Source organism: Dipodomys merriami, unplaced genomic scaffold, assembly GCF_024711535.1.
Source record: "Dipodomys merriami isolate MVZ:Mamm:240054 unplaced genomic scaffold, mDipMer1.0.p SCAF_48, whole genome shotgun sequence".
NCBI lineage: Eukaryota > Metazoa > Chordata > Mammalia > Rodentia > Heteromyidae > Dipodomys > Dipodomys merriami.
In genome coordinates, this window is record NW_027206046.1 from 11,107,258 (window position 1) to 11,132,217 (window position 24,960).

At 47.3% G+C, this 24,960-nt stretch overlaps 2 protein-coding genes and 1 long non-coding RNA gene across 7 annotated transcripts in view; 2 read left to right on the plus strand and 1 right to left on the minus strand.

Annotated features, from left to right (window-relative positions):
* Positions 1-6,460, plus strand: part of Myo5a (myosin VA) — a 128,332-nt gene extending 121,872 nt beyond the window's left edge. For all 4 annotated transcript variants that reach the window (XM_069995386.1, XM_069995387.1, XM_069995388.1 and 1 more), the window contains one exon: positions 286-6,460. In XM_069995386.1, the coding sequence (XP_069851487.1) occupies positions 286-438 (153 nt within the window). In that variant the 3' untranslated portion in view covers positions 439-6,460. The remainder of the gene's footprint in view (positions 1-285) is intronic.
* A 1,757-nt stretch (positions 6,461-8,217) lies between these two features.
* The window catches only part of Myo5c (myosin VC), a 64,354-nt gene continuing 47,611 nt past the window's right edge, over positions 8,218-24,960 (plus strand). The window contains exons 1-9 of one of the 2 annotated variants that reach the window (XM_069995390.1): positions 8,218-8,301; positions 15,693-15,803; positions 17,912-18,077; positions 19,129-19,273; positions 20,591-20,747; positions 21,067-21,210; positions 22,640-22,721; positions 23,356-23,463; positions 24,416-24,522. In XM_069995390.1, coding sequence (XP_069851491.1) covers positions 8,275-8,301; positions 15,693-15,803; positions 17,912-18,077; positions 19,129-19,273; positions 20,591-20,747; positions 21,067-21,210; positions 22,640-22,721; positions 23,356-23,463; positions 24,416-24,522 — 1,047 coding nt within the window. In that variant the 5' untranslated portion in view covers positions 8,218-8,274. Of the gene's footprint in view, positions 8,302-14,952; positions 15,029-15,692; positions 15,804-17,911; positions 18,078-19,128; positions 19,274-20,590; positions 20,748-21,066; positions 21,211-22,639; positions 22,722-23,355; positions 23,464-24,415; positions 24,523-24,960 lie in introns of those variants that run through there. The other variant, XM_069995391.1, reaches the window with a different exon arrangement.
* LOC138808995 (uncharacterized) lies at positions 10,881-24,506 on the minus strand. The gene is made up of 3 exons (XR_011366654.1): positions 24,363-24,506; positions 20,577-20,799; positions 10,881-11,619 (listed from the first exon to the last, which is right to left on the minus strand). It is a non-coding gene; the product is annotated as an uncharacterized lncRNA (long non-coding RNA).

A 24,960-nucleotide genomic window follows, 5' to 3' on the forward strand; every position in this document is an offset into this window, starting at 1 on the left:
CACCTTCTAAGTGGAACTTTCACAATGTTATTGATAATATAGTTTTCTGTCATTATATTGTCTTCCTTCAAGATAGGTGCTCTGCTACTCTTTTGATCATTGTATTTTTTTTGGATAATAGTTTATTGCTCAAATTAATGAAGAAATTTTAAAACAGAAACGAACATGTTTCATGAGGGAAAAAAATGGTAGAAAAAATTGGTAGGAATTTTGGTAGCCAAAAGAAAAACCTTTGTAGATTCAAAGCACTGATGCCTGTTTATCTTTTTGCCTCCATCTTCTCAGGTGCGTTTGCGAGACAGGAAGGACTCTCCTCAACTGCTCATGGATGCTAAGCACATCTTTCCTGTCACCTTTCCTTTTAACCCATCTTCCCTTGCCCTAGAAACTATCCAGATTCCAGCCAGCCTGGGCCTGGGCTTCATCGCACGGGTCTGAAAGCAATGTCCAGGCAGACAGTGACAAGACATTTCTTAACGTCTGGACTTGAACCATTTTTTTTTTTGTTTGTTTGTTTCCCCAGTGAGCTACTGAAAAAAAAATACATTTTTAAAGAGAAGTACTGATTATCTCTCAAATGAGGAGTTATTTAACTGGAAGTCTCCCTAGAATGCTTCTGTCACTTGAAAGAAAAGAGGCTTTTTTTGTATGTGTGCTGTGTTCTCATTAAGCATCCCTCATCCTCGTTCAGTTTATTGAGTTTACTGCATCTGAGTGAGGGAAGGAAGACAAGGAGGGGGGAAAAATAATGGGTCACCAGTTGCCAGCATGAATTTTCCACTGCATTTAAGTGGTATGACCTATGTAAATTCCACACACATATATATATATATATATATATATATATATATATATATATATATATATGAACTGTTACTAGGAAGGTACCAACCCCAACCTCCTCTGAGCTGAACAGAAGAACTGAAAGGAAGTTGCCATTGAGTACATATCATTAGCAGTTTAGGAAGCAATCATGTTCGATCTGGTTGAACTGGATCCAAAAAAATCAACTGGCAATCTGTGGACTCAGTCAAGTAACTTGTGATAGTGAAAGAATGATGGTTTGCTATAGCATAGATGTCCGTCCACTTGTACTGTAGCTTACAGAGCATCTTAACTGGCTGCTACTTATTAACATGTAAATGGTTTTTCTATGGAGCACTATAACAATAAGCTTCTTTTATCGACTCTGTTTACAATTCAATGAGATTGGTTTTGACTGGATTATATGCAAATATCTATACACTCAGCTGCACAAGTAGCCGTCACTGGACACATGTGACAAAATGCTTGACACTTAGGGGTAGGATTAGACAAAGTGGCCGTTGTTGACGTCATTATTTATTCAACGTGTTACGTCGTTCATTGTCCCTGCGTGGATATGGCATCAGGATAACTGTGTTCTGTAAAGTGACTTATCTTTTTGTTTGCAGACTTTGATTCCCGCAGTGCATATATTTAGCCTTGCCGGGTTTTCTTTCTGCCTCTTCATTTATTAAGAAATGAATCTCAGTCGCTGTCTAGGAAGGATTGTCAGATTATTCATGATTCAGGTCTCGAAACTTTGATTATCCTATTAATTATGCAAAAGAAGGTATATAAGAAATATTTAGTTAAAATTCAGGTTTTTGAGGCTTTACAACTTCTAGAAATGTTCTCAGATGCCACTAGATATTTTAATTTAAAAAAAAGCATCATGTTAGAAATACCTTAGGAAGAGTTATATAAGAAATATAATATTGTGGAATTTTACAGAGGATTTGGATCAGTAAGACCCAGATTCTGTAGGTCTTCATTCTGAAATTCTAATTAAATCTATTCATTTTTTTTCTAGAAAACTTGTACAAGAAATCTTTCAGGTTGTGCAAAACCTTAGCTTTCAGTAGATACTGATTTTAATTATAATAATAGACATATAATTTAACTCATAGATGGTCTATCAAAATATGACATATCTTCTTAAAATATGTGCAATATTATTTATAGAAGTCAAACAGGTTCAAATCAGTGATAAATGTTGTTATTAAAAGAGGAATACTGTCTGTTAACTTATTTGAGCCTCAGTTTCCTTGTTTACAAAATGAGAGTTGAACAACTGATTCTTCTTTTTTTTTTTTTTCGTTTTTTTTTAAATGCTGGTACTAAGGCTTGAATCCAGGGCCTGAGCACCATCCCTTAGCTTTTTCGCTCAAGGCTGGTGCTCCACCACTTGAGCCACACCTCTAACTTTCAGCGTGTGTGTGTGTGTGTGTGTGTGTGTGTGTGTGTGTGTGTGTGTGTGTGTGTGTGTGTGTGTGTGTGTGTGTGTGTGTGTGTGTGTGTGTGTGTTTAATTGAAGACTTCCTTGTCTAGGCTGGCTTCAGTCAAATCCTCAGATCTCAGCCTCCTCAGTAGCTAGGAATACAAGCATGAGCAACCAGTGTCCAGTTTGCACCACTGATTCCTAAGGTCTATCCTAAGGTCTGAAATTTTCTCCTTTCAACTCTTGGCTCCTAGAGAAGAGTCCTCACTATTCTATCCTTTGTTGGGAAGGCCAGTGTGGAAAGCATATCAGTTCATTTTATTACCTAATAGAATGTAAAATCACACATTTATGTTACCACCTTTCTTCAATATATGCACATGCTTTTAGAAAGTCTTACTGTACGTGTGTTATTTGAAAATGAATCAGTTTAAGTAATTTTTCTTATATCTTGTACTGATTTATTGTTTTGGTGGAGTTTTTTGTTTTTCTCCAGTGCTGGGGATCAAATCCAGGACTTCATGCTAGGCAAATAAATGCTCTACCTACCTGCACTATACCCCTAGCCATATGTTTCATTGTAATACATTTCGTTATGTACAGGATCAACCCAAAACACTAATACAGTCTAATTCTCTCGGTTGTCCCTGGTGATCAGTGTGGCTTCCATGAGTAGTTAATGCTTAAAACCATTTCATTAGTACTCAATATCCCCGAGTCTGTGTCCACAGGACATGGACAGGATGTTGCTAATAAATCCAGGGTGTAGGCTGACCACTGCAGTCCTGGCTAGCATATCCCACACACACCCTGGAAATTGTCCAGTCTTCAGGGTCACACCACAGCACCCACTGTCTTACTCTGGACACATGTCCAAAAGTTTCTGTGTTCTGGAACCTTCTCTCCTTCCTTCTATCTTTCTGCTCTGGAGAGAACTGGAGCCATGTTCAGTACTCTGGCCAGAGCTCTCAACCCTCCTCCCTCTCCCCCCAGTTCCTGCTACCCCAGGGTTCCTGCTTTGAGGCCTCCCCAGAACCCTAGGGTAGGGATCTGGATGAACGTCTCTGGTTTGCTCTTGCAAGAACATCTTTCCACCAGGGAGCCTCAGGCCACCTGGTAAATGAATCTGGAAGCTATTCTGTTGAAGTTACACCAATATCCTGCCAAGCGAGTATCCTTGGGCTAGTTTGAGGATTTGTCTTCCTTCCCTCTCTCTCTTGCTCTCTCTCACCTTCTGAGTCCCTCAACCTAATCTTGTACCTGTCTCCTGTTGGCTTGTCTGTGTAGTGTGTGCACTGAAGATCATGGAGGGAGGATAGATGGCCTCCGTTTCCAGTTGCCCCATTGGCTGCCTGGGGACTTTCCTTCCAGCCAGTCTTTGCAAAGTCCCTGCTGCTCTCAGTACATTCTTCAACTTTTACCACTAATTGGATTGTTCGTAATTCTCTATGACATACACTGGGAATTCAAAAGAAGAGGTCTTGGAAGCAGTTGTTCTTTTTCTCTGTTTCTTGTTCCTGGGCTTGAACTTGAACCAGGGCCTCTTGCTCTGACTTGTCTTGCTTGCTCTTAGCTGGCACTCCACCACTCGAGCCACACCTCCAGTTAGGCATTTTTGCTAGTTAATTGGAGATCAGATCTCTCAGACTTTTCTGCCTCAGCTGGCTTCAAACCATGATCTTCATAATCTCAGCCTCCGGAGTACCTCGGATTATAGGCTTGAGCCACCAGGGCCAACTCCAACAGTTCTTTGATAACCCTCTTCCAATAGTCTACCCATTCGCCTTCACCACAGGCTCAACTCTTATTCTAGGAATGCAAAATGAAAAGGCCAAAGGAATTTTCCTTCCCTCTGTTTTTCTTAGGCCAAGCCTTCAATCTTCCTTAGAGCACATCTTCCCCTCAGAGGGAATAACTCTAGAATCAAAGCTACAAAATAACTTTTGGACATTTTGAAAATCTCCCATGTACTTGACCCAACTTTGTGGTTCAGGAGTACAGAAATTTCCAAAGCCGTCTTATCTGATGGGAGAAGGGGGCTTCCTGTCCGTATTGATGGTTTTCTTTACTATTATTCTGCCATTTCAATGGATAAATTGAGATTGACTCTTTATCGGGGAGTAATTATGTATAATGTAGATCACATCTTTAGGAACATAATCCCAGAGGCGTGAAAAATACTTTGAGTTTCAGTGTCATTATTGGGGTGAGAAATTGCTTTTCTGATAAACCTAGGGAAAGGGGACCAGCCACCATCCTGAGAAGTTGTCCTAGGATGCTTTCTCTCTTCCTCTCCCCCCTTTCTCTTCCTACCTCTTTTCCTCCCTCCCTTTCTCTCTCTTCCTCCCTTCCTCTGTGTCTCTGTCTCTTGTCTATCTGTCCCTCTCTGTGTCTCTGTGTCTCTGTCTGTCTCTCTCTCTTACCCACACATACACACACACAAAGTTACCAATTTCACAGTGTTCCTCGGAGGTCAATCAAAGGTCCCCTGGGCAATGCTGTCTACTTGGGATAAATCAGAGAGCCAAATTTAGTGACGATGGCAGTACTGCAGAGCCAGTTCCTGTGCCTGGATGTGCTTCACACTGGCACCCTTCCTGTGTTACCTCATGTCCTCCTCACAGCAGCCTGGCCAGGACATAGAGCAGCTCCTTGAGGCAGTGACAGGGATTTGCCTCCAGCACTTGTGTCTCAAGTGGAGCAGTAGCAGGTGTGGACAGGGGACTAAACGTTGGACAAGTCATGAGGTTCTGTTCTGTCTCTGGTGCCATGGGTATCCTGGACCACTAGAAGGTGCTCTTTTACCAGAGTTGGCATTTGGTACATAGGACTAAACAAGTGGACTCGTTTCAAGTTGCCCAGTGCCAGGGTGATTTTCTTTACTGCTTGTTACCTGCTGTAACTAGGTTTGACTTTGATGGTGAATCAGACAGCCTGGGAGGCTGTTCAGAACTCTGGGTTTAGGAATTGACTTGTTAGTTGTGTGCTTGATGAACCTGAGAGACAGGAAGCAGTGGCAGCCTCTGAGTGCAGAGGCAGGTCACTCTCCACATGCCCTTCAGGGTCCCTGTTAGAGCCACCAGTGAGCTGCAAAGCCTGCAGCTCCCAGAATCCCCAGTGTGAGTCCTTCACCCTGAGCCCAGGACAGCAGGCTGTCTGAGGGCTGTTCACCAGGCAGGCCATATACAAGTCGGTGTATGCCTGAAGCTAGGAGATGTGGTGTGTGCATGCGCATTAGAGAGGCTCTGGTATTGGAGTTGCCCATGTTCATGGAAGTGCATTGTTAACTGTTCTCAGGCTGTGCTGTGAGGGCCGCCTTAACCCTTTTGCTCCCTTCCCTCCTAGAGCTGCCTTAAGGTCACCAGACTTGTCCTCTCTAAGGGATCTATTGCTCTGTTTTCTCAAGGTTTTGTGAAGATTTAGATTGAGTGTGGCTTCCAACTATGAATTCCTTTCTCCTCTTCCTACATCATCTCCTCTCCCCCTCTCCCCCCCAACTGTTGCTTTCTCCTTCCTTTGCTTTCTGTCATTTCCAAACAGATTTGGATTCTGGACAGCAACAGTCTCTTAGAGTCCACTGGCTCTGTTGACTTGGAGAAGTTCTGGGTTATTATGTCTGGGTAACAAGTAAGGACATGAGTGTATCTAGAAGTGTGGAAATGAGTTAGTGTTCATAATGCTTGAATGTCTTGTTTTTCACTAATTTCTTCTCAATAAAAGTAAAAGGTACAACTCTAAATCTTTCCCTTTAAAAGCCGTTTAAGAATGTTATGTTACAATATAAAAAGTTGATAGAAGAAAGTAACTCTATAAATTCTAACCCATGGAACTACCCTAAATTTAACAAATCAACTTGGAATTACAGTAGATTTCTCAATAGGTCATGAACTAAAAAAGCACTATTTTAAATACTTTCAAAATGCATTTTCTACATTTTCATTTTATAATTTGGTCTAGCTAAATATATTAGTTTAACTTCATGGGCATTATTAGATTCAGAATGTTTGAAAATGACTAACATTTCTTAGTGTCATAATATTATTGGAAGTATTTGAAAGAAAATGTTTTGTTTCTAAAGTTGAAACATGCAGAAAATGTTTTGTTTTTAAAGTTGAAACAATTTTATGCTGGTAGGTCGGTACATTTTCATGCATTCTGTGAAACCAATGGTTTCAATTATTTTATTGTTTCTATGTGTAATAAAAATTGTAGTCTACACTTTAGCCTCTCTTAATCACTGGAGTCAGTATTTTTTCCATCGATTGATGGCTTCTCCCCCCCTCCTCATTTAAATGTGGATATGTATTGTGATTTATGATACCTAGTTATGTATTTTTGTGGGATTCTGGAATTTGACCTTTTTTTGTATCTTTGAGAATTTGAAATTGTTCTAATGATCTTGCACAGAAATGAGCTCATGACATTTAACATTGTATTTTGATTATTATTTACTTGCTATGAAACAGACATCCCTTTGAACTAGATTGAAATTGGACATTAGAATTGGACATTGCAGTTGTTTTCCCCAAAAAATCTTTTTTGTTGTTGGATCTGGAGAAAGGATTCTTTGACCCGCCCAGGAAAACATGCTGTATTTAAATCTCTGAACCACTCTGAGGTGAAATATACTCATCCATTGGAAAGGAAGCAGAAATACTGAGACGTGAGAGGCATTACCAACAAACTCTAGTTTTAAACCACCCATTCAAGCATATCTCCTATGACATTTGTTAGAATGTAAGTAATTCACCTTTGGAACATGGGGTTTCACTAGATATCACTTAATGCTAAAATGAAAACCAAAACAATATCAGAATGACATTTTCTGCGCTAAATTTATAGCTGCCTAACGTTATGCTTAGTATGTCTGTCATTAGTGCTGTATTCTCCTAGCTATTATTGAGCATTGTTCAAATAAAAATATGACTATAAAGGAGTTTGTCAGTGTCTTGCAAATAAATCACATTTTAAAACAATTGGTTTTTCTGAAGACTGGTGGCAAACCAAAATATAACCTTTTCACACAATATTATCCTAAGCCGTCCCAACAATTTAAAAGTAGGCAAGTTCCCCCTCTATATTGGAAAGCACAATGGGATACCTTACTTGGATGGACGGTAATTGAAGGACAGGATACTGGCTGGAAGAACCTATGAAAACCCTGAGTTGATTCAACTTGTAGAAGCGAGAGCCACAAGGCAAAAATGTGAGCAAGTGCTCACAGATGAGAAAAACGGGAACTATTCAAATATTAGCAAGGCACCAGGGACTCACCTGTAATCCTAGCTATTCAGGAGGCTCAGATCTGAGGATTGGGGTTCGAAGCCAACCCCCCGCAAAAAAGTCGATGGGACTTCTTAACCACAAAAAGCTGCAAGTGGAAGGTGCAGTTCAAGAGGTAGAACACCAGCCTTTAATACACAAGCTAAGGGACCACCACTTGAATTCAAACCCAAGTACTGGTACAGTAAAAATTTTTAAAAAGAATAAAAATGGAGAGTGGCCATGTAACTGCAACCCCTCTGTACAGTATCATATTTTATATATATATATATATATATATATATATAACATATATATATATATATATATAAATGGAGAGTGGCTAGACATAATAGTTGGTTCCCGTGGGTTTTCAGTGTAGTGGTTATATGCCCAGAACCGCAATGCAATCTTCCCCTCCCCTCTCCGCCCCCCACCCCTTCCAGGTATACATTCCGGAACACCTGCGGCTTACCTGGGAGCTAGCCCGCGCGGCCCGCTGCCCTCTGAGGGCGGGCGTGGCTCCCGCCAGGTGGACCCGCTTTAGCGCGCGACCTCGGCCAATGATAGCGCGGCCTTCCAGCCGCCTGAGCCAATCAGGTGTCTCCGTCCCCCGCCCCTCGCCGCGGGCGCTGGGAAAAGTGCGCGTCTGCTCCACACAAAGTTCTGGGCTTGGGAGCCGGGCGGCGGCGGCAGCGGCGGCGGGGCGGGCGGCGACCAGGCGAGCACCGGACCGACTCTGCAGTCCACGGGCTCCGCGTCCTTGGCCCATGGCGGTGGCCGAGCTGTACACACAGGTAAGGGGGTCCCCCCGGGCCGAGGAGGGCGCGTGGGTGAGGGGACGCCGGCTCCGCGCGAGGCTGACGGGACCGGTGCCCGGGCCGCTCCCGGACACCTGGCGCGGGACTGGGGACGACGCCCGGGGCTCGGCCACCCGGGGAGGAAGGCCGGGGCGCGGCTGCCGCCTGGGGGGCTCCTCCAGGCCCAGAGGTCCTGCGTGCGCTCACGTGGCCCCATCTCCCGGGCCCGACACACTTGGGCCTTCCCGCCGCCGCCACCTCAACCACATCCACCACCACCACACCAAACTCATCACCACCACCAGACCCTTCGCCACCACCACCACCCAGACCCCCCACTCCCACCGGACCCCCCCCCCCGCCACCATCACAACCACACCCACTGCTGCTACAGCCAGACCTGCCTGTCACCACCACAGCAGCACCTGCTGCCACCACCAGACAGACCACTACTGCACTTGCCACTACTACCATCACCACACCCGCTGTCACCAGCCACACCACCACCACCACCATACCCCCAACACCCACAGGGTCTGTAATCTACCCGATCCTCATGCTCCCCTAGAAAAAAAAAACTGGGCCCTGGTATTGATCATTGTTTTCTAGAACATTAAGTTCTGGAGACTCTGGTCAAGTTCTTGGGTTGAGTTTCCTGGGATGACAGGGGCAGAGCGGGCAGCTGCCAGGGCCTCACACCCCTCCCTGGAGGTTGAGGGCCCCTCAGGAGCCAAGAGGGATACTGACTTTGTGTGGTGTCTCTGACAGGAGGACACACCTGAGTGAGTGTTCCTCTGAAGCCTAGAGTTCCAGCCCTGACCTAAGATGGGGTGCATTCCCCACCGGGCTCCCTCTAAGATGAGCTTGGTGATGACTGGGGTAATGTGTGTGGAAGTGTTGGTGCTTTTGGCAAAATAATTGGAGGGAGATTGTCATAAAAGCCCTTACACCCATATGTCAAAAACTTGCTGTCTCCCAATTTAAGTGGGGAAGACTAGAATTCATTTTTCCCTTACACATACCTGATCTCTTAATAATTATAATTATAGGGGCTGGGAAGGTGGCTCAGTGGTAGAGCACTTGCCTTGCATGCATGAGGCCCTGGGTTCCATTCCTCAGCACCACATAAGCAAAAGGAAAAAAGCCAGAAGTGGAGTTGTGGCTCAAGTGGTAGAGTGCTAGCCTTGAGCTGAAGAGCCAAGGGACAGCGCCTAGGCCTAGAGTTCAGGCCCCATGTCTGGACCCAAAAATAATAATAATTATTATAATTATAATGTATATATTATTATTGTACTGGGGTTTAAACTCAGGGCTTCACTTGTGTTAAGCAGGTGCTCTACCACTCTAACCTCGCCAGCCTAATTTTATAAATTTTCCAAGTCCTTTTAGCTACAGATCCACTGTAAAAGATTGCTATAAAACTCTTCAATGGCTTAAGCAAACTTTTTCTTCTGTTTTGCTTGACTAATAATATTATAAATGCAAATCAGACAGAACAGGATTTTTCTCTCTAAAGCATTAAAAATCTCAGCTAGAATCCTAACAGTGTTTGAATTGCTCTTTGTTTGTGCCAGTTCTAAGGCTTGAACTGAGGGCTGCCACCTCTCATTTGGCTTTTTTGCTCAAGGCCAGAGCTTTAGCACTTGGGCCACAGCTCTACTTCTAGATTTTTGGTTGTTAACTAGAGATAAAAGTTCTTTTTGATTTGTCTGCCTGGGTTGGCTTCAAACCAAGATCTTCAGAGCTAAGGTTCGTAAGTACCTAGGATTAGAGGGGGAAACTGCCCTCTTTTTGCTCTAGAATATTTTTTGCCAACAGTGCTTCTCAAATCCTCACATTACTATTAGTAGAAGAAAATTCTTGAACAAAACTATCCTTCATGCTGGTATGGTAGTACACACCTGTAATCCAAGCCACTTAGGAGGTGAAGATAAGAGGATCCCAGTCCAAAGCCTGCCTGGGCAAAAGGTAACCAGACTCTATTGGCAGACAGAGGAAGAAAAGGAAAAAAAGAAATGGGGCTGGGAGCCAGTGGCACATACCTGTAATCCTACTGCTCAGGAGACTGAGATCTGAGGATTGTGGTTCAAATCCAGCCTAGGCTGGAAAGTCCTTGAGACTTATCTTCAATTAAGCACCAAAAAAAGTCAAAAGTGGAGTTGTGGCTCAAGTGATAGAGTACTAGCCTTGAGCAACAAAGCTCAAGGGAGGGACAAGACCCAGGCTTTGAGTTTAAGCCCCAGGATTGGCATACAAACCCCCCCAAAAATAATAAATTGCAGGAGGTGTGGCTCAAGTGGTGGAGCTCTTGTCTAGCACAAGGCCCTGAGTACAATCCCCAGTACCATCCAAAACAAAACAAACTATTCCTTGAAGTTACTATTTGTAGACAGATAAAACTGTCAATGATTAACCTATTTTTTAAAGAACAACTTTTTTTTCCCCCTAAGCAAAATGTACAGGTGTGAGCTCCTCTGTCTTCAAGAGCCTCAAACCTCAAATATTTATTAAATACTGAGTCCCAAGCCCAACATAGGAAAGCTAAGGTGGTAGAGTTACACGGAGACACTCTTGGATGGAAAAGAACATGAGAACCCCAGAGAAAGAAGACAACAAGATGGCTGACCTTCTCTCACTAACTAGCTGACTCGTAGGCTGCCAGCGCATGCGCATATCCTGAGTCAGTGTTGTGTGCCTGGCACCCTGGGCCGCACTGAACCATCAGTGGTATGCTTTCCATACAATCAATGCATTGGAACAACCTGAAACCCCACTCTGTATCCAGAGACCAACAGTGACCCTGCTTCAGGGTGACAGGTGGGCTGTTCTGGGGTCCCCACTGGCAGTCAGTTCCCTCATGGACTCAAGGGTACCACTCACCTCCCCCCCTTATCTCTCTGCCCCCTGCCTGGGCCTGACTAATCTCCCTTCCTGCATTAGTGTTGAAGACACACTGCCCACAACCCTCGCTATACTCACAGCCCTGTATTTGGGGGAAGCTCAGAGATTAAAAATCCATAGCAAGTCTATGGAGTTCTGTGATTGGCAAGAAGTGAGAAAAGTGCCAGGATTGCGATCCTGAGGCTTACAGGAGGCCCCTGGTGGGCCCCAGCTGAGAAGAGCAGGAGAGTGGTTGCCGAAGGTTGGCTATGGGCTTTTGGGGAGGCTTTGAGAGGGAACAGCAGGATCATGATTGAGGGAGGTGTTTAAGGAAGTCAGGTACAGCCGTGTCCTTGTGACCGGAGGAGAGAGCCGTCAGGTGACTGGTGAATTGCCAGGCCCTCCCAAGGGCCAGGATGTGGAGGGTGGAGGCAGCTGGAAAGGAGAGATGAGATCATATTAGTGGCAGAGACCTGGGTGTGCCGGGGTCAGCCTTAGGGACTTCAGAAGGAGGAAATCATCCCAAGGGAAGTCTAGCTGGGGTGTTGACATATTGGGGAGGCCTTAAGATAGGGAGCCCCCAGGGGGCATTGCTAGGAGATGCTCTTTTTCCTTTTCTTTTTTTTTTTCCCCTGCTAGTCCTGGGGCTTGAACTCAGGGCCTGGGCACTGTCCCTGAGCTCCTTTTGCTCAAGGCTAGCCACAACGCCACTTCCTGTGTTTTCTGTGGATGTAGTACTGAGAAATCAAACCTAGGGCTTGATGCATGCCAGGCAAGCACTCTACCACTAAGCCACCTTCCCAGTCCAGGAGAAACTCTTCTCCAGGTGGTTGTGGAAGATGAACAGAGCTAGAAGAAAAGGACTCCAGCCTATGTGTGGTCAGGGTTCAAGAAACACACAGGGGTGCTGGCCTGGGGAGCCTCATAAGAGAGGTTCCAAGAGGAAAGAGGGGACTCAGGATCCATGGCCAGAGCCCATTTGCTGCTGCAGGGAAGGTTTAAAATTACCCAGGTCTTTGCAAAAGCCCCTTGGCAGTGAGCCTCGGTGCTCTGAGCAGCCATTGTATAGTTTGAAATCTTGCCGAGAAAAAAGAAAGAAAACCGGTCTGGCCATTGCCTACTTGAAGCCCTCTGGAGGATCTGGTCACCTTCCAGTCACCGTGCCCAGCCGTGAGGACCCACTTCACTGTGTCCTGCCCCAGTCCCTGCCACTCATGGCTAAGTCACGCTCTGCCAGACTTCCTGTTGTTTCCCAAACTGGGTTGCTTGGTACCTTGAATGCTTGGCTCACTACTGCTTCCCACCATTCCCATCCATTTTAAGCAGGGCCTGACCTTCCGTCCTGGCCCCCTGTTAACTCTGTTCCCTACTGGGCAAGGAGCTTCTGGACAACAGGGCGCAGCAGCAGGGACTGAAGAGGGTGTGTGTGAGTGAATTGTCCTGCTCAGAGTGAGCTATGGACATGAAATCAGTGAACATTGATGAGTTATTGTTTGTGTGTATGCCAGTACCGGAGCTTTGAACTCAGGGCCTGACCACTGTCCCTTACCTTTTTTGCTCAAGAGAATGGTACTCTACCACTTGAGCCAGCACTCCTCCCAGATTTTTTTGTCGGTCATGGGGCTTGAATTCTGGGCCTGGGCGCTGTCCCTCAGCTTTTCAGCTCAAGGCGAGCGCTCTACCACTTGATCCACAGTGCCACTTCCAGTTTTCTGGTGGTTCATTGGAGATAAGAGTCTCACGGACTTTTCCTGCCCAGGCTGGCTTTGAACCGTGATCCTCACATCTCATCCTCCTGAGAGCTAGCTTGACAGGCGTGAGCTACTGGCACCCAGTGTGGGCCCAGGTTTCTAACATGAGGGCCAAGAGCAGGCTCAGGTGACCACTAGAGATGGGGATTGGAATGTGGGAGACCACCCTGGAGGTGTGGCCCAGACTTCCATTGTGAGATCCAGGGTCTCAGAGTTGCAAATGTGTGTGTGTGTGAAAGGGTGTGGATGGAACTTTCTAGAAGCAGCCTGTCATGAAGGATCTTAGGAGACAAGTGAAGAAGAGAGGACAGATACAATGCACCCCTTCCTTCCCCAATTTGGACTGGTAGACCCCTATAGATTCCTTTCCTGTCCAGAAAGGGAAACACCCTCCATAGCCATTTCCTGGCCCCATGCCCAAAGTCCCCCTGAGACAGATGGGCAGCTGTGCTGGAGGCTGGGAAGTTCTGGAAAGTTCTAGGCTTCAGTGACCCTGAGCCTTCAGCCTGGCTCCCAAGTACTCTGGGAGGACTGGCTGAGGCTGGGACAGCATGGCCTCATCTGTTCTTGATCCCCCACCATGGAAGGTTCTGCCTCACAGGAAGCTTCCGCCCTGAGATGCGCCGAGAACTGCTCCCATTATTTGTCCCAATGCTGCGGCGTCGGCTTCCCCCCCCCCCCCCCCCCCGCCCCCGCCCTGTCTGCAGCCTATGGAGAAGGGAGGCCTGAATCAGCGGCCCATCCGTGGAGCTGAGTCAACTTGTGTTATTGACTTACCAGGCTTGGGCCCTGCTGCAGCGCCCTAACTGCCTGGCAGCTTGTGGAGCTCAGGTTGACCCTGAGGTCCAGCCTCGACGAACAAACGCGACCCTGAAGTCACAGGCATGGAGCCAAAGTGGCATTCTGGTCCTTTGAGATTTGCGGTGTGGCCCTCTCTGGCCTTGAGACATCAGTGAAACACAGGACACTGATTGGCCCGGTGACTTGACATGACCTCTCAGGGCTTTCCACAGAAAGATCTCAAGCACCTGGGGCCCAGCCGCACCCCTCCATTTCTACCCCTGTGACATGATAGAATGCCACCATTTTGTTTGAAGTTGGCTCTCTGCATCTGGAAGGGGTCATCTTCAAGGAGCTTTTCAGCTCTGAAATGTTATCCTGGCCCCGTCTTGATAAATGGCCCCTTCTATTTTAAGTATTTGAGCTTCATGAGGTTATTAATAAACTTTTTTCCCCCTTGCTGGTACAGCATTTGAACTCAGGTTCCTGAGTTTGTGCCACCACTTCCTCGCTCCATACTTCCAACCTGGCTTTTTGCAAATTCACCAGTGATAGAAGTCTTACAGATTTTTTTTTTTCTGCCTGAGCTGGCTTTGAACCATAGTCCTTTGGTCTCAGCCTTCTGACTAGCTAGGATGATGGGCGTGAGCTACCAGTACCCAGCCTCAGTAAACTTTTTTTTATTTTCTTTTTGTGCAGGTCCAGAGGCTTGAATTAAGGGCCTGGGCGCTCTTTTGTGCTCAAGGCTGGTTAGTGCTCTACCACTTGAGCTACAGCTCCCCTTCTGGCTTTGTTGGTGCTTAACTGGAAATAAGTCTCAGACTTTTCCTGCCTGGGCTGGCTTCAAAATGCAGCCCTCATATCTCAGCCTCTTGAATAGCTAGGATTACAGGCGTGAGCTGCTGATACCTAGTAAACATTTTTTTTTTTAAACTTTTTTTTTTTTTTTTTTGGTCCCGTTGTGGGGCCTGAACTCTGGGCCTGGGCGCTGTCCCTCAGCTCTTCAGCTCAAGGCTAGCGCTCTACCACTTGAGCCACAGCGCCACTTCCGGCTTTTTTTCTTTTTGCTTATGTGGTGCTGAGGAATCGAACCCAGGGCCTCATGCATGCAAGGCAAGCACTCTACCACTGAGCCACCTTCCCAGCCCCCCTAGTAAACATTTTTAATAGCAGACCTGAGATAGGGAACATGCAGCCTATAGCAACCAGGATATGTGTGGGAGTGGCGGGTGTGGCTGTGTCTCAGAATTGTGTTTATATTTGGGAGGTTCTGTCCACTATGGTATCTGTACTGAAGAATGTGTCATTGGCTGGTAAGTCTTTCTTCCGTTCACCCTCCCTCTCCCCTTTCTCATCGTTCTTCCCCTCCCCCTCCCTCTCTTCTTCCCCTTGCTTTCCTTCTCTTCCTCTTCCTCATCTTCTCTCTCCTTTATTTTCTCCTTCCTTCCCTCCATCCCTCCCCCTCTCTCTGTCTCTCTCACTGTCTAGATAACACTTTCATCCCAGCCACATGAGCATAAATGGAACTGCAGTTCATGCTGACTTGGGGGAGCCTTAAATAAAAAATAACCAGAGCACCAAGTGCCCATGGTTTACACCTGTAAGTCTAGCTACTCATGAGGCTGAGATCTGAGGATCATGGTTCAAAGCCAGCCCGGGCAGAAAAATCCATGAGACTCTTATCTCCAACCACCAGAAAACCTGAAGTGGTGCTGTGGCTCAACTGGTAGAGCGCTCACCTTGAGCTGAAGAGCTCAGGGACAGTGCCCAGGCCCAGAGTTCAAGCCCCACAACCGACAATAAATAAATAATAAAGAAAGAAATACCCAGAGCAAAAAGTTGTTGGCCCATGGCATATACAGACAGTAAAGAATGACCTCGTGGGTGGAAAGCAGGCCGAAGCAACCCTAATGGGGGAAACCTTCCTGTGTGCAGCCAGCATTGAAAGGCGGGAATGAAGTCTGTCTCGTCTCTCAGTACAACAGGGTTTGGATTCCGGATCCTGAAGAAGTTTGGAAGTCTGCCGAGATAGCCAGAGACTACCGAGCTGGTGACGAAGTCCTGCGGCTCCTACTGGAGGATGGCACGGTGAGAAGCCCGTGGAACTACCACCATGGAAAAAATAGTAGGGTGCAGAGGGGACATGAGGAGTGCCAGCTGTGATCCGACTGCAGCCCCGGTACTGTCGCCTGGCCGTTCCCTGGCCTGGCACATTTCCTGGGGACAGGGCCGCAGTGGCTCTGTGCTGCTTGGGGTATACCCCAGGGCTTCCTGTGGCTTCTCTCCCCGTGGGGGAGAGGCAGGATCAGGGCTGGCAGCTTGTGGTTCTTTACCTCAACCCTTCCAGGCACCATGGAGAACAAAGCCTGCTTTGTGCAGGGCAGTGTCCCCCCCTGCCTCCACCTCTCCCCAACCCCCCTAGCCACTGGTCTCAGACTTCCTTTCTCTCTTCCTCTCCTCTGCTTCTCCCCCACGTGCCTCACAGCATGGCCGAACTGGAAATGGGGTTCATTGATTAAAAACAGTGCAAGCCAGGTACCAGTGGCTCACGCCTGTTATCGTAACTACTCAGGAGGCCGAAATCTGAGGATACCAGTTCAAAGCCAGCCCCAGGCAGGCAAGTCCATGAGACACATCTCCAAATTAATTCATCACCACAAAGTTGGAAGTGGCGCTGTGGTTCAAATGGTAGAGGGCTAGCCTTTGAGCCCAAAAGCCCAGGGACAGTGCCCAGGTCCTGAGGTCAAGCCCCAGAATTGGCATGCACGCACGCACACACGTAACATTCATTGTGAGAAGCTTCTTTCTAGATTTAATTCTCTAAATACAGGTGGAGTGGAGTGTCAGGGATTGGGGGGCCCCCCGTGGACGTGCATGGGAAGCTGCCAGACACCTTCACCTGCAGACCTTCCTTTTGAGTTCCTTCTCTTGCTTCAAGATGGCCCCCAGATTCCTCACCAGATGTAAACATGCAGTTCCCCCACCATCCGAGCCCTCAGAGGGCACTGACCGGGGTGTGTGGAGCTCATGAAACCTCCTGGACTTCACAGCCAGGCTGGCTTCAGCCCCAGAACCTTGAGAGCAAGCCCTGTCTCTCTGACCCCAACTCATCTCCCCCCACCTCCCTTTATCTAACTGGTCTAGCCAATGCTGAGCACTTGGCATGGGTCTATATGGTGGCAGTGACCATGGGCAGCTAGTTGAGAACCAGGTCACAAGGAAGCCAGGCCATACTAGATAACTAGCAGGAAGTTGAACAGGTGTGCTGGGCGGCCTTGCTTAAGTCATTCAACCTCTCCGGGCTATACTCCCTCCCCCCGCTCCCCTCAATCTTAAAACCTGCAAGCATTTGGAGGGTCTGCTCATCTGTTGTGGGCACCATTGGGGACACCCACCTCATTTGCATTCTGTGCAGCCACTGCTCTGGAAAACTAAGTTAAATCTGGTAACAAAGGACCAGCCCAGGGCTGAGGATGGTAGGGATGGGGATCCTGGAGGGATCTGTGGGTCCTTGGCCTGCTACAGATTATAGGCAGCAATCGCCAGGCCAAGGGCCTGACAGAGTGGCCGCCAGCCACGCGGGCGCCCTCAGATATGTCTTGCCACCATGTCAGCTGAGCAGAGATTCAGCAGCCTTGGAGCTGGAAGGGACCTTAGGATGTGTCCTCTACATTGTTATTTATTTATTTTGTTTTTTTTGCCGGTCTAGTGGCTTGAACTCAGGGCCTGGGCTCTGTCCCTGAGCCTCTCTGTGCTCAAGGCTAGCGTTTGAGCCACTACTTCTAGCTTTTTCTGAGTAATTTGTTGGAGATAAGAGTCTCACAGACTTTCCTGCCTGGGCTGGCTTTGAACTGCGGTCCTCAGATTACAGTCTCCTGAGTAGCTAGGATTACAGGCATGAGCCACTGGCGCCTGGCTCTTTTTTGTATGCTGGTCCCCAGGCCCCCACTTTTCTTTCCTCTAAGAGTGACCTGTGGAGATGATGATTCTCTCTTTCTCTCTCTCTCTCTCTCTCTCTCTCTCTCTCTCTCTCTCTCTCTCTCTCTCTTTCTCTCTTTCTCTCTCTCTCTCTCTCTCTTTGCTCTCAGCTTTGCTTTTCTGTATTAGTGACGACTCAGTGGGAGGTGAGGGGGAGGAAGGATGGAGATTCAGCACAACCCCCCCGACCCCCACCCCAAAAAAAACTTTGTCCGCAGGAGCTGGATTATCCCGTGGACCCAGGCTCGCTGCCTCCACTTCGGAACCCCGACATCCTTGTGGGTGAGAATGACCTCACAGCCCTCAGCTACCTCCACGAGCCCGCCGTGCTCCACAACCTTCGCATCCGCTTTGCAGAGTCCAAGCTCATCTATACCTACAGCGGTAAGGAGAGAGAGCGCATGCGCGCGCGGGGACATGGAGAAGAGTGCCCAGGCCTGTGCCTGCTGGACTTGGTATCCTGATCACACCTTCCCTGGTGTCTATGCTGAGCTCGGAGACTTTCTACCAAGACACGTGTCTCCATGGAGAACTTCCCATGAGAACCAAGAATGGAGGACCGAGGGAAACAGAGGTCATGAGGGTCACACTAGATTCTGCATTTTGTGCTTACTGAGAGATTGATGGGCTGATTGCACCTACATGGGGAATTGTAAATCTCATCGGCTCCCCAGCCATCGAGTGGTATGCAAGGAACTGAGATCCAAAAGTTAAGTGACTTGATGGTCGCCGGTGGCTCACACCTGTCATCCTAGCAACTCAGGAGGCTGAGATCTGAGGATCATAGTTCACAGCCAACCCGGGCAGGAAAGTCCATGAGACTCTTATCTCCAAAAAAAAAAAAAAAGCCAGAAGTGGAGCTGTAGCTCAAGTATTAGAGCACTAGCCTTGAGCAAAAGAAGCTCAGGGACAATACCTAGAACCTGAGTTCAAGGCCCAAGACTGGCACACACACACACAAAAAAAGCTAAGCAACTTGACTAAGGTCAAGCAGGTTTAGTAAGTGAGAGAGCTGGGAGGTTTTTTTTTTTTCTCCAAAGAATCTAGAGAGAAATGGGCATTTTGCTCTGATTTTTGTTACTGTAACGAAATACCTGAGACTGGATAGTTTGTTGAACATACGAGTTTTCTTGGCTTATCCATCCAGAGTCTGGGAAGTCCAAAAGCTTGATGCTGGTATCTCTCAAGTGCTTCCTGCTACATCAGGTGACACAGAGCGAGCTGGTAGCTCAGACCTCTTTTCTTCTCACAAAGCCACTAATGCCATTGTAGCGGGCCTCACCCCCAGGACCTCACCAAGTCCCCGCCTCCATTGCCATTAACATATGATCTTGGGGATTGAATCTGTAGCCGGTGAACTTTTGGGGGACAGCTGCTGGCCACAGCAGTGTATGACTGTTAAGGATCTTGTGTCTGCTCTCCCCTCTTTCTACAGGAATCATTTTGGTGGCCATGAACCCCTACAAGCAGCTGCCCATCTACGGAGACGCCATCATCCACGCCTACAGCGGGCAGAACATGGGCGATATGGATCCGCACATATTCGCAGTGGCAGAAGAGGCCTACAAGCAGATGGCCAGGTAGCGTCCTGCTAGACTGACTTCTGTTCCAGCCCTCCCAACACCCTTGCATTAGTTTGACCCTCCCCTCCCCCAATAAAGGCATATATCTAAGTTAGACTCATTAAAAGTAACTGTGAAGGACCAGGCACAATGGTTCATGCTTATAGTCCCTGCTACTTGTGAGGCAGAGAATAGGGGGATCCTATTGGATGAGGCCCTGTCTGCAAAGCAAACTAAAGGCAAAAGGACTGGGGATATGAGTGAACATTTACCTGACAAAGGGGAGACCCCAAGTTCAATCCCCAGTATGGCAAACTAATTCTCCTCCCGCAAAATCCACCATGTTAACTTTATTCATCCCTTTTGCACTTTGCAAAAGAGCTTTCCCAGTCAGTGGTCTCCACTGGGCCCATTGTGCTACTACCATTGCCTCTACTTCATAGATGAGAAACTGAGGCACAGGACCTGGTCCTGCTAGGACAGTGTCACCCTAAGGACAGTGCAGTGTCGTGAACATGGTGCTTCTTTCCTGCAGAGATGGACTAGGCTGGACATTGTCCAGGTCATCAAAGATCCAGTGACATCAGCTCCCCCATCCCCAGAGTGAGACCCTATTCTTCAGGACCAAGCCAGTGCTGGCTCATCACTACAATGTTGAGAGCTTCTGGGGGGTCATTGAGCCTGGGATTTGTCTAGGGCACCCTCAACATGCCAGGGGACAGGAGAGTTCATTCTGCATGATCACATTAAAGAAGGAAAAAAAAAAAAAGACGAGATTAGAAAGTCACTGAATTGTGTAGACTAAAGAATCTGAGGCTGGGAAGGTGGCTCAGTGGTAGAGCACTTGCCTTGCATGCCTGAGGCCCTGGGTTCGATTCCTCAGCACCACATAAGCAAAAAGAAAAAAGCCAGAAGTGGTGCTGCGGCTCAAGTGGTAGAGTGCTAGCCTTGAGCTGAAGAGCTGAGGGACAGCGCCCAGGCCCAGAGTTCAGGCCCCACGACTGGACCCAACAAACAAAAACAAAAAAACAAAGAAAAAAAAGAATCTGGTTTTCCCTTCTATTTTTGTCTGCATTCTCAACTCAGGGCCTTGCTGGACAGGCATGATGCCATATAAGCCTTTTTCCATTTAGTTCTTTTTTTTTTTCTGGATAGAGTCTTGTGCATTTTGCCCCAGGCTGGCCTCAGATCTTGGTCCTTCCCCCTCTGTCTCCTAATTAGCTGCAAAGATAAGCATGCAACACCACACTTGAATTTACTTTTCAGATGGGGGAGGTGGTCTCATTAACTTATTCTTGCCCAGCCTGGCCTGTTTGCTTACCTGTCTTGCTTTAGAAACCATCGTAACCAGTCCATTATTGTGAGTGGAGAGTCGGGTGCAGGGAAGACGGTGTCAGCCCGCTATGCCATGAGGTACTTCGCCACCGTCAGCAAATCGAGCAGCAAGGCTCACGTGGAGGACAAGGTCCTAGCATCCAATCCCATAACCGAGGTGGGTAGGGCCGCAGAAGGAGTGGGCAGTGTGCTGGAGGTGGTGGTGAGTTCTGGATGGAGAGCAGAGTCTCAGACAGGCAGGCTAAGTCCTACACTCTCTGAACCCCACAACCTACCACTTGAGCCACAGCTTCACATCTTGCTTTTTGGTGGTTAATTGGAGAGAAAAGTCTCACAGACTTTTCTGCCCCAGCTGGCTTTGACTCACAATCCTCAGCTCGCCTCCTGAGTAGTTAGGATTATAGGTGTGAGCCACTGGCACCTGGGCATAAAGATCTTCAAAGCTTGTTATTTCAGGAAAGCCCTGTGTTTCCTAGGCTGTGGGGAATGCTAAGACCACGCGCAATGACAACAGCAGTCGGTTTGGGAAGTACACAGAAGTCAGCTTCGACAAGAGCAATCAGATCATAGGGGCCAACATGAGAACCTACCTGCTGGAGAAATCCAGAGTTGTCTTCCAAGTAAGAGCCGAGAGTTAGCCAAAGCCTCCTCCCAAGCTCCTCATTCACACCGAGATGCTCTCTAGGCTACCTCCATTGTTAAGAATGGAGTTTTCCTGTCTCTCATTTGCAGTTTAGATCTGTCTTTCCTTCTCTCTCTCTCTCTCTCTCTCTCTCTCTCTCTCTCTCTCTCTCTCTCTCTCTCTCTCTCTCTCTCTCTCCCTCTCCCTCCCTCCCTTCCTTTCTTTCCCTCTGTCATTTCTCTCTCTCTTTCTCTTTCATTTCTGTTTATTAAACAACAAAAATTGAGGACTGGGAGCATAGCTCCAGGGTAGAGCACTTGGCTGGTATATGCAAGATATAAAGTTCAGGGCCAGAGATCCTGGCTTGCTGTAGAAAACAAAACAAAACCTTTTGGGCAGTTTCCTTGGATTATGAGACAGGGGCAGAACATTTCAACTTTTCTTTTTGTGGTCTTGGAGATTGAACTCAGGACCTGGAGTTAAGGAAAGCTCTATCACTGGAACTATATCTTCAGGCCCTCAACTTTTTAATGCTCAAAAAAAAGTTTAGTCCATCTTGCTATAAACCCAAAGCTGAAAAACTGTCTAGACTTAATAAGTACTATTACTACTATTAATAATAATAATGCATGATTGTAAAAAGTAACATTGGGAGGAAACCAATCGTTAGGGATAGAGGAAAAGGATAGGGTGACAGCAGGAAATGGGCCTGCTAGACATACAATATATACATATATAGAAACAGCATAATGAAACCCACTATAAACCCTTCAAAAGATGGAGGTAGAAGAGAGAAGTAAAAGAGTAAACTAAAGGGAGTGAATTTGAACAAAGTAAACACATGTACCTATCTTAGTGAAACCCCTTTGTACAATTAATTTATGCTAATAAAAATTTAAGCTGGGAGCTAGTGGCTCACAACTATAATCCTAGCTACTCAGGAGGCTGAGATCTGAGGACTACAGTTCAAAGCCAGCCCAGGAAGGAAAGTCCGTAAGGTTCTTATCTCCAATTAATCACCAAAAAAGCTGGAAATGGAGCTGTGACTCACGTGGTAGAGTTCTGCTAGCCTGGAGCTATTCTTAGCTGCTCTAATTTTTTTGCAATCTTTTTCTTTTCTGTCTCTCTTTTTTTTTCTTTATTCCTTTCTTTTTTTCCTTTGTGCTTATCCTGGGGTTTGAACTCAGGGCCTGGATGCTGTCCCTAAGCTTTTTTGCTCAAGGTTAACACTCTACCACTTGAGCCATAGCTCAAGTTTGCATCCAGTTTGGGGATGGCCCTGGCTGGCTTTGAACCTTGATCCTCAGATCTCACTCACCTGAGTATCTAGGATTACAAATGATATTCATCCAGATTCGCCCCCTAGTGGAAGCCTGGCCTTTTCCACTGGGCTGGAAATAATTGAGGGTCTTTTCTTTATTTTTCAGTCAGAAAATGAACGGAATTATCACATTTTCTACCAGCTGTGTGCATCTGCACAGCAGTCGGAGTTTAAACATCTTAAACTAAGTACGTGATGGATGTATGGTATGTGGCAGGGTCTCTTTTCTAAAGAGCTTTAAAATCTTCATGAATTTCTGCTTATGATTATAGCACAACATTTTTTATTCATTTATTTATTTTTGTCATAGGAAGCTCCTTTGCACAAGGCTAGTGCTCTACCACTTTGAGCCACAGCTCCACTTCTGGTTTTCTGGTAGCTAATTGGAGATAAGGGTCTCATGGACTTTCCTGCCCAAGCTGGCTTTAAACCAAGATCCTCAAATCTCAGCCTCTTGAGTAGCTAGGATTACAGGCATGAGCCACCAGTACCCAGCTATAACATTTTTTTTAAATGGTGTGTCTCTGACCAAAGAAAGAGAATCCTTCAGCTTCAGGGGTGGAATGGTTACCTTATGCAAGAATCCCTGGGGTGAGACCATGAATCTGGGCAGCACAGACTTGCAGCCCCAGGCTTCCTCCCCCACCCCTGCCCCCTCCCATTCCCAGCATTATTGAGGATTGAACTCAGGGCCTTGCATTTGCTAGGCAAGCGTTCTACCACTCGAGCCACACCCCCCAGCCCTTCTGCCTTCCCTTCTTTCTAATTGCCATGTGTGTCCAAATTTATGTGCCATGGGCAGGACTAATAATTTTGTTTCAGGGAGTGCAGAGGAGTTTCACTACACGAGCATGGGAGGCAATACAGTCATCGAGGGTGTGAATGACAGAGCGGACATGGTAGAGACTCAGAAGACATTTGCACTCTTGGGTGAGTAATAAAATGTCCTAGCCAAAGGGGTGACCACTTAGAGACAAACAGACAGACAGACAGACAGAGAATGAGAAAGAGAGATAGGAGAGGGAAAGGTAAGGGAGGGGAAGGGTAATAGGGAAGGGAAGAAGAGGGGAGGAAAAGAAAGTGGTGGCCAGGAGCATGTATGTGTCTCGAAGACGCCCATGAAATTCTGATTTGAGTGTCAGGTGTGTGGGGAGGAGAGGTGGTCTTGGAGATTGAACTTGGGGCCTCCACTTGTTCTCAGTCCTTTAGCTGTAATCCTAGCTGCTCAGGAGGTAGCGTTAGCGGCCAACCTGAGCAAAAGTCATCCAGACTGTATCTCAAAAGACAACAAGCCCAGGGCCAAGCATACACATCTTATCCTAGCTACCTGGGACTCAGCTGTAGGAGGATCATGGGCTAAGGCCAACTTAGGCAAAAGCATGAGATCCTCTATGAAAAAAATAACTAAACCAAAGAAGGGCTGGGAGCCAGGCTCAAGTGGTAGAGGGCCTGCCTAGTAAGGGAAAGGCCCTGAGTTTAAACCCCAGGACCCTCAACAAAGGGGCTAGAGGAGGGGGCTGTGGTGGTCCCAGCCACAACACAGGCAGAGGTAGGGAGCCAGCCTAACAAATGTGAAGCCCTGAGTTCAAATCTGAGGAACGGCATCAGTCAGACAACCCATCACGCACTCACTCAACCACCCAGAACAAACAAAAGCTACAACAGGTGCACGGTGGTGAGTGGGTGTGATGATCTCCTCACAGACAGGACAAATAGCAAAGAGCGGTAAGTCAGATTGTCCCCGGCTCCCCTTCAGGTCCCCTGTCCCAGCTGTTGGCACTGAGTATCTTGCAGGAGTGTCTTGGGAGGAACCCATGTGCTTCTCTTACTTGGAAAAGAAGAGGCCCAGTGTTCCTGAGTTGGGGAAAATGTCTGTTTCCAGGTTTCAAGGAGGATTTTCAGATGGATGTTTTCACCATCCTGGCCGCCATCCTGCATCTGGGCAACGTGCAGATCACTGGGGTGGGCAGCGAGCGGTCTTCCATCAATGTGAGTCCAGCTTGCTCTGCCTTCCTGGGGCCCCAGGCCACGCCCACTGTGGCTGACCTGCCTTCGCATTTGAGCACTGGGCACTGGCGGTTGGATCTGCTGGGCAGACTGGTTTAGCAGGAACCAGGAAGAAGGGTTTTCCAAAGATTGTCTTCAAAGAGTACAGCTTCCTCTGCTTGTAACAGTGGAGGATGGGGGTAACAGAGCATTCTCTATTTAAAAAAAAATTTAAGCCAGGTGCCAGTGGCTCACACCTGTAATCCTGGCTACTCAGGAGGCTAAGACCTGAGGATCGTGGTTCAAAGCCAGCCTGGGCTGGAAAGGCCGTGTGAGACTCTTACCTCCAATAAACCACTCAGAAAACCGGAAGTGACACAGTGGCTCAAGTGGTAGAGTACTACCCTTGAGGTGAAGAGCTGAGGGACAGTGCCCAGGCCC